The sequence below is a fragment of the Nannospalax galili genome, unplaced genomic scaffold, assembly GCF_000622305.1.
Source record: "Nannospalax galili isolate Female #2095 unplaced genomic scaffold, S.galili_v1.0 scaffold399, whole genome shotgun sequence".
NCBI classification, from domain to species: Eukaryota; Metazoa; Chordata; class Mammalia; order Rodentia; family Spalacidae; genus Nannospalax; species Nannospalax galili.
The window spans coordinates 4,944,505-4,953,897 of record NW_008345053.1 but is presented as its reverse complement, the minus strand read 5'-3'; the positions used below and the strand labels follow the sequence as shown (position 1 = coordinate 4,953,897).

The 9,393-nt window shown below is 38.2% G+C and overlaps 1 protein-coding gene across 1 annotated transcript in view; it reads left to right on the top strand.

Moving 5' to 3' along the window:
* Positions 1-5,839: 5,839 nt before the first annotated feature.
* The window catches only part of LOC115071729, a 6,590-nt gene continuing 3,036 nt past the window's right edge, over positions 5,840-9,393 (top strand). Inside the window, exon 1 of the mRNA XM_029567481.1 lies at positions 5,840-5,905. Coding sequence (XP_029423341.1) covers positions 5,840-5,905 — 66 coding nt within the window. The remainder of the gene's footprint in view (positions 5,906-9,393) is intronic.

Below are 9,393 nucleotides of genomic sequence, written 5' to 3'. Positions count from 1 at the left end.
TGTATATTATGGATATTAATCCTCTGCCAGATGTGAAGCTAGTGAAGATTTTCTCCCACTGTGGGTTTCCTCTTCACTTGATTTCTGGTTTCTTTTGCTGTACAGAAGATTTTTAGTTCAATGAACTCCCATTTGTCAATTATTGACCTTATTTCCTGAGTGACTGATGTCCGATTTTAAAAGTCCTTTCCTACATCTACATCTTGTAGGGCACCACCTATGTTTTCTTCTAATAGTTTCAGAGTTTCAGGTTTCACATTAAGGTATTTGATCCATTTGGAGTTGACTTTTGTTCTGGGTGGTAGATAATGGGTCTAATTTCATTTTTCTACACATGGAGATCCTGCTTTGCCAGCACCTTTTGTTGAAGATGTTGTCTTTCCTCCAGTGTGTGTTCTTGGCATCTTTGTCAGCTAACAGGTCCTGAAACTGGTCTACTCATGTTTGGGTCTTCTGTTTCAGTCCATTGATCTGGAAGTCTTTTATTGTGCCAATACCTTGTTGCTTTTATGACTATAGCTCTGAAATATAGTTTGAGATTTGGTGTGGTAATATTTGTGCTCAAGATTTCTTTTGCTCTCTGGGGTCTTTTGTGATTCCATATGAATTTTAGGGAAAATGGATAAGAAGCTCAGGAACTATTGGCAGCTGATTACTGCTGGGTGAGGGAGGTGTTGGTCTTTTTAAGGGAGTGATGCTAAATTAGCTGACCAGTCTCCAGTGGATAATCTCACACTGAGGGACATTCAGGGCACAAAATTTATTTGATAACCCTTAACAAATATGACAGAATGCATGAAATCTGGCTGGGGAGCAATGGGGGCAGATACAAAACAGGATCTAGTTATGACTAAGATGAATTGTATGAAATACACAAAAATTTAGTAAATATATGTGGTATGAATAAAATAGTCTAGAGACTAATTGTGCTACATGGGAAAAATTCAGAGATTGCCATTAAACCATTATGTAGAGAAGAAATATCTTATTAAAAGATAAGGAGGTGATTTTTATTCCCCTTTAAATGTTTTATTTGTGCATGCTTGCATCATTCATTTTTCCCTTGAAAACATGGTTGTTATTTGAGTGTGGTATTAAATATGTTATAGGTTTGTGTGTATGTGTGTGTGTGTGTGTTTGTGTGTGTTGCATTTTGTTACTTGTTACTGCTTTCATAGGGACTGATTTAATAACTTTGAAGACAGAAGCAACAGGCTTTGTGTCATTTAGACTGTGAAATCAAAGAAAATTATTCTAAGAATGAAAAAATATAAAGGTAACACAAAGCAAAATAAAAATAATTCACGAAGTGAAATTTATTCTTACTAGATGAACTACAGTTAACACTTGTTAAGAATTTGACACAAAAGTGTTCCAACATTTTGGAGGTTGTGAACTCAATAGAAAAGTTCGGATGGACACCAATTAAAGACCAATTGTCTTTATGTGGGAAGACCTGGTTTTTACTTGTGTGTTTATTGGATTATTTTTATAGAGATGTTCATGAGGTTATTTCAAACTTCATAAGAATAGCATACACTCCTGAGCTAATGGTGACCTTGTATTTCTAACTTCTGACCTGATTTATTGCTCCTAAGCTGAAAAAACAAACAGATCTTAAAGACATTAATCTTGAAGTTCAGGTTACAGTAGAAAATGTGCTTCTATTTAATTTATTTCTTTTTATTTTATGTGTGTGAGTGTTATGCCTGTGTGTATGTAAGTGCACTTGTGTCATGCACTTCCTGCGGAGGACAAAACAGGGTGTTGGATCTCCAGAACTGGAACCTCAGATTGTTGTTAGTCACCGTGTTGGTGCTGGGAATCAAACCCCGGTCCTCTGCAAGATCAGCCAGTGCTCTTAACTGCTGAGCCATCTCTCCAATCCCATGTGCTTCTTTTTTTTTTTTCAAAAATTACTTTAATCATGAAAATTTGAAATACTAAAAAATAAAAATTCATCTTGTGAAAACAAATAATAACAACTATAACATATGATATATCACATTTCTGAAATTGACACGGAATTTTTGTTTTCTAAAGTTATTTAATCTTTATTTCAAGACACAACACTGTTGAAGTATATAACTTGCATTTCACTGAACATGCAATCTTCTCCCTGGGGTGTATCATGGTCCTAGGGCTCTTTTTAGGACCTGCTAGAGAGCACTGAGACTTGTGCCCTCTCTCTTATGCCTAAAGGAATTACCCAAGCCTCTGAATTTTCCATGATTTCACTAGGGAACTCTTGAAGGATCCTGGGGCTGCCAGACAACAGACTTGATGTCCTATACCAACCACTCTTAAGTCTCTTCCCTTTGTGTCTGAGGCATTTTGGCTCCTCTGATGGGAACACCTGCCTTCATTCCTTACTATTCTAAAATACTCCAAACTCTTTTATCTTTTAGGGCATAAAAATAGAAACCAGGGCACACTTCGTGCAAATTCTCTTTCCCTTGTCCTATTTAGAAATAAGACTGAGTACACTTCCTGAAAAAACTGTGTGGAAGGGGGTGAAAATGAATACATACGGCAAGATATATTAACATCTCCAGTATACAGGCAAAAACAAAGAAGATGTTTAAAAGGCACTACGTTCATGGCATCTGTTGATGTGATCTATAAATGCATAGTGAGTAAATTTAATGTTTCATACCTTTTCTTTTCCCTTCTATTAGGTTACTTGAAAGACTGACCAAGACCAGGAAGTTTTTAATCAATATTTTGGAATTGTAAAGAATGCCATTTTATGGTAAAGTTAGTTAAGTTTGGAGTAAGAATAATTTTCTAACAGATAATTGAATCTATTTTAAGCCATTGATTCCACTATTGTGATGGTTTGAATGAGAAGTATCCCGCATAGGCTCAAGTATTTGTACACTTGGTTATTTGATGGTACTGTTTGGGATGGTTGGAGAACCTTTCAGAGGTGTGGCCTTGCTGAAGGAGGCATGTCACTGGATGGTGGATGCTGAGAGTTTACAGCCTTGTACAGATTCAGTTTCTCTCTGGGCTTTGTGTTCATGCTTGAAGATGAGCTCTCAACTTCCTGCTCTGGCCACCTCCTGCCACACCTACACCCGCCAGTATGGATTCTCCCTATAGCCAAATCAACTCTTCTATAAGGTGGCTTCGTCATGATTTTTTGTTTGTTTGTTTAGAGTTTTGGTTTGAGATAGGGCCTCCCTGTAGCCCAAACTTGCCTGTGCTCCCTACATAGACCAGGCTGGCCTCTGTCTCATGGAGATCCACTTGCCTCTGCCTCCTGAGTGCCAGGATTAAAAATGTGTGCCACGACACCTGGTAGTCATGGTGTTTTATCACACCAACAGGAAAGTGACTAATACAACTATGGATTAAAAATTCTGGTCTAACAGAATCAAACCTGAGAGCAGAGAGCATTGTATCTTATGCATTGTCCAAGCTGTTCGATTAGCTTCTCAGTTCTCTTTAATTTGAAACATTCTGAGTTGTTTGATCTTTTGTGGGTATAACAGTTGAGTTGGCTTAATAAACCTCTACTTATTTTGTTCTCATTGATTCTGTTTTGAACCACAAAATGGGAAGCAAGCTAACATCAACTGTATCTATGAAATAAAGGGTGCTTTTAATCAAACATTTGCCTTATTTGTGTTAGATAATAACTATATTGATATTCAAAGTTGTTTTCTGTGATAATTTTGTTCCAAGACAGACATAGGAACTAAAATTTTGTGTTACTTCTCTCTGGATAAAACATTAAAAAAGCAACATCTTCAAAATTTAACCAACTCCATATTCCTCAATTATTGTGTAGATGTGTAGAATATGACTTTCCCAACAGCAGAAACTTGATTGATACCCAGAATACCAAATGGGTGCAAAACTTTTCATCAATATTCATGCTTCCCTTTAGTTGTTTCTAATTTCATCCTTATTTGAAAATCTATATATATATTCTTCACAGCCCCCTTAGCTACAGATCCAGGACAAATTACCTAGTGCCTTAGCTTTCCTATTTGCATTCTCAATAGATCTGGAAGATTTAATTATTGTGTGTGTGTGTCTGTCTGTCTGTCTGTCTTTCTGTGTCTGTGCCTGTATAATGTGTCTCTATGTATGTGTGTTTGGTCTCTGTATGTAGGTCTCTGTGTGTGTCTTTGTATATTTGTGCATGTACCTATGAATGTTCATAGGGAAGCCTGTGGTTGATGACTTTATCATTCACCTACCCACATATTCTGCATATCTGAAAGATCAGAATTATATGGATGATATCACATCCTGCTGCAATATCAAGTTGTAGATGAATATTTGTTCATAGATGCTGTGGTCTCTGGGTGCCTTTGCCACTGACTGAAGGAAAACACGTCCCTAAATTGCCAGCTTTTAGCAGGTAACCCCTGCATGCGCATACCCAGTTCAGACATTCTCCTTTCCAAAGAATTTGCATTTCTACAAGTTTCAGTCTTCTGTGGTTGGAGTCTTACATTCAGGGTGCCTTGCCTATAGTTCCAGCACAGAGTGTGAGGGTTCTGTTTAATGGTATTTATTTATTTATTTATTTATTTAAAGATTATTGGTGCTTCCTCTGCACCTGCCCTGTCTGCAAGTGCAGTGAACAGCAGCACGTCAGAAGGTCATGTTGTCTTGAAGTATCTTCTACTAAACCCTTAGTCCATTATATTTGAATTTAGCTTCACTCACTTTCTCAAGACAAGAGTAAAATGCAGTCGGATTCTTTCCCAGAATTCAATATGAATGGCTTCTAGTCCACTTCCTGACAAAATGCTTGTTCCTCTCGTCACCACCATGAGCACAGTGTTAACGTTTGTGTTTCTACTGGTATCCTCTTCTTCTGGTCCAACTTCTATGGACTGGCCCACTAAGCTCTACTTATAGCATTCTAGAGCTTTTCTAGGTCCAAACTCTTCCATATTCCTCCTGTAGACCAGTTCCAAGTTATCAACCATGTGATCATGTTTATTACAGCAGCACCCACTCCTTGTTACCCGCTTTCTGTTTTAGTTTCTTTTCTCATCAATAGGACCAATTAAATACATGACAAATTTAGCTTAAGGAAGGAAGATACAGTTCAATGAAAAGAAACTTACCTAGCATATTTGAGGCCATTGATCTAATCCCCACCTTAGCATAGCAAAACAAAAAAAAAAACAAAAAGCATTCATAATACAATTTTTCAAATAAAAAGTAACTTCAGGGAGGAATGGTTTATTTAGGTTCACATTTCAGAGAATTGTAAGCCAGCATGGTGGGAAGGCCTGGCATCTAACTAGAAAATAGAGAAAAGAAAATACTAGCGGTCAGCTAGATTAGCCCCCAGGACTTGGGATGTTGCCACCCAGTTTTAATGTGAAACTTCCCTCTCCAGTTAATCCTTTCTGTAACTCCTTTCACGGATATCATCAAAAGTCATATGGATGATTCTCAATGCAGTTGACTTGATACTGAAGACCCTTTAGCACAGTAATTGGGTGCATTTATCTACTTTTATCTGAATAATACAATTTTTAAAATGAATTTGCCCATTGTGTTCATTATTTTCTATTGCCGTAATGAACACTCACCAAAATCAACTTTGGGAGGAAAGTGTTTATCTTGTATCTCCCATGTCACAGTTCAGCATTAAAGGAAGTCAGAGCAGGAACTCAGGGCAGGAACCTGGACTCATGATCTGAAGCAGAGACAATGGAGGAACACTGATTACTGGCTTACTCTCCTGGCCTGTGCTCAGCTTGCATTCTTATTCAACCCAGGTCCTCCAGGTTAGGGGTGGCACCACCCAGAGTGGGCTGGGCCCTCCCACATCAGTGAAAAATCAAGAAAATTCTTCATAGACATGCCCACAGGACAGTTCAAAGAAGCAATTCCTCAACTGAGGTGTCCTCTACCCAAGTGTGTCAAGGTGAGAGCTGAGACTATATATGGTGCAGTTCTTGTCCAAGATCTCAGTCTGACTAGCCTTCCACATTGACATGGCTGTAAAACCTTTGTCTGATCTTAAGAGAGAGCTCCATTATCTCATGCATCTATTTAGCTGTTCAATCTATGTGGTATGTTTTCAACATAGTATTTTCCGTGCTTGTGAAATTTCTCCCTTTAGTGTCCCCAGGCTCACACCTCCCTTCCTCAGTTACTGGCTATTCAAGAAACTTCTGAGATGATGATACACAAAGAAACTAACCAACCTTCAAAATAATGTTAACATTGGTTACTTATAAAATATTCATCTCTAAACTACTTTCCTCCTTGTGCACTTCAGTGAAGAGAATTCATCAGGTGTAGGGGGCAGTTGTTAAATCAAACACAATGCCCGCCAGACTTTACTCTCCATTGTTTCAGAATGAATGCTTGCCTGAGGTAGGAGATAGGACAGGAATGTTTCGATGAAGAGTTCAACCAGTTTCAGTGGAGAAAACTGGGTAATTCTTTCCTAAAACAATGAAAATATGTTTTGAAAATAGAAGGAAAATTTGAGTTGAGGAATGAGGGGGTGAATTTCATCTATTTCATCTGATGACTGATAGTTATATATCCGGGTTTGAACTCTGATTCTTTATCAACAGCATTAATGTGTGAGGAAGTCAGTTTTCCCCAGGAACTCAATGCTATGACCACTAGCAAACAGAGAAATCAATGTAAACTTCAACAAAAGGTTTTTAGTTGAGCCACTGTCACTGATAGAGCTAAGGGTAGAGATGAATTATGTAATGTCTAGAGAGATGATTATTAAAGGCCAGCAGATGACTTTATCAAAGATTAATGAGTGTCTTCAATGAATTACTGGCACTAAAATTTAATATGTCACAAGTATTCCATTAATAAACTTTATGAGTAGAGAATAGGGTTGCATGTGAGTCATATTATAACAACGTATTTGTCACAAAAATTCTAAAGGGGCAAGAATCAGCTAATTGCCATCTTTAAATATAAATTAAGACTTTAAGTTAAAGGCATTTCTATTAAAATTAGGTCGCTATGGAGGATGTTTGATTAACTGACCAGCCATTAAAAAAAAGAATTTTAGGAGATATTGGAAACCAATTTTGGAATAAGAATGCATTAGTTTGCTTTCTTTAAAAACAGAATAAGAGGCCAGGCATGGTTTCACAGGCTTCAATCCAAACACTCAGGCAACAGATACTGGCAGATCTCTGTGAGACTGAGGCCAGCTTGATCTCCGTAGCCAGTTCCAGGCCACCTGTGGCTACAATGAGACCCTGTCTCAAAAACAAAAACAAAAAAAATAAACTAAAATTAAGAAAAAAAATGAATAAGAAACATGCTAGAAAGATAAAAATAGGTGAACTTATTGACGATTAATTTTCATTCAAATTGTATTAATGAATTTAATAAGAAGATGGGTATTTGATATATTAAGATTTTTTTAAATATAAGGGGCTGGAGAGATGATTCAGTAGTCAAGTACACACCCAGGTTTGGTTTCCACTAACCACATGAATGTTCACAACAACAGTCTAGAACTTGGTTCCAAAAACCCTGAAGCCCTTTTCTGACCCCTGTGAACTCCAGGGTACATGTGGTACACATAAACTCATGTAGGCAAGCACATATACACATAATTAAAAATTAAGGCTTTGAAAGGAGAACTTGCAAGAAATATAATGATAAGCATGCAGTTACACAGAATCCAGCATGAGGTTCTAGAGCAAGGACAGGTGGGAAGGTTTCCCTTTCGTTGGCTCTAACGAATTCAGTATGCTTTGGTCAGGACTGTTTTTCTGAAGTAGAGATGACAAGAAAGCAGAAAGCAGCATTATTTGGAAAGAGAAAAGAGATCAGCAAAGGGAGAAAGGGAGATGAGTCGGGGTGTGGGAAGGGTGAATAAGAAAGACCTTATAATGTTATATAAAATATATATTTATAATATGTAATGTATGATATATATGACACTATGATGAAATCCACTTCTTTGAACTCTAACTGAAGAAATAATAAGAGATAAGATTGTTTCTAGTTCAGTGAAATGATATTATTGGATGGACCATGTCCAGAATTTTTAAAGATTTGTTTTTATTTTTATTTATGTCTGGGGGGGCAGGAATATGCACACATGGATGCAGGTGCTCACAGACACCAGAAAATTCTGTGCTTTGGCTCCACTGGAGCTGGAGTTAGAAGCACTTTTGAGCCATCTGATGTGGGTGCTGGGATCTAAATGTCAGTCCTCATGCTAGAGCAGCATGAACTCTTAATGACAGAGCTATCTTTCATCACTCAGACTTTTGTTTTCATTTTGGTTCCTTGGTCAAATAAAGATATAGAGGGATACAGAGATGGTAAAGTAGTTATCTATCTATCTATCTATCTATCAATCAATCATCTATCTATCATCATCTATCATCTGAGGAAAAACCATGATAAAGTAATAAGCATATAACCCATAGAGTACAAAGCATATCTGCATATCTATCTATCTACTATCTATCTATCTATCTATCTATCTATCTACCTATCTATCTATCTATAATGGTTTTCAGGAGAAAAAATTAAAGAAACTCAAAAATTTGCCCATAAATACAAAACACTAAAGGACAAGGAAATCCAAGTGCTATTCATGGTCACCTGTGCTATAAATAGATTTGAAAAAGAGGCAGATTGGGATCCTAGCAGAGAGCCTGAGCTGGTGGGTTCTGACCTCATTGGTGTAGTGGCTCTAATCTCAGCAGACTGCCAGAGAGTGCAGAGTTCTGGCCTCCCTCTGGCCTCCCTCAGGCCTCCCTCTGGCAGAGGGGCTAAGAACCCAGGGGACAGCCTGACAGCCCCCTCAATCCTTCCTCCACATGGTGAAGAGCCCCCCCTAATTGTGCCATACCATCCCCCTACCTGGGATTTTGTGATGTGAGGCCCATCCCAAGGCCCCAGGGCAGATCTGGCTTTGGTAGGCTAAGGCTGAGATTCTAGCAGACAGCCTGACAGGGTGGAATGCATGAGAGCACCCAGATCCTGCCTCCATATGGTGAAGGTGATGGAATCATAAATTAAAGCCCCCCAGATTAAAGTAAAACTAAGTTTCCCAAGCTATATTCTGGGAAACTGTACAAGGAAGCAAAAGAAAAATAATTCTAACTATAGAAAAAAAAAGATGACCTGACCTCTTCATGCTCTTTTGATAGAGCTGGAAAAATACCTGAAAAATCCCCCTCCCATTTCTGCTGTAACCAAGCTCCTATTGTGACCTAAATACCAGCCTCTTACTGCTTGTGGTCTTGTGGTTTCTGTCTATATAACCTAGCTTCTAAACTGAATCGGCACTTCCCCTTTTGATTAAGGGGGAGTCCGCCTGGGCGATTAAATCCTCTTGCAATTGCATCTACTGGTTTGAGGACTGAGTTATTGGGGTGCAACCTCCCGAGAACGTAGGGTACCCCA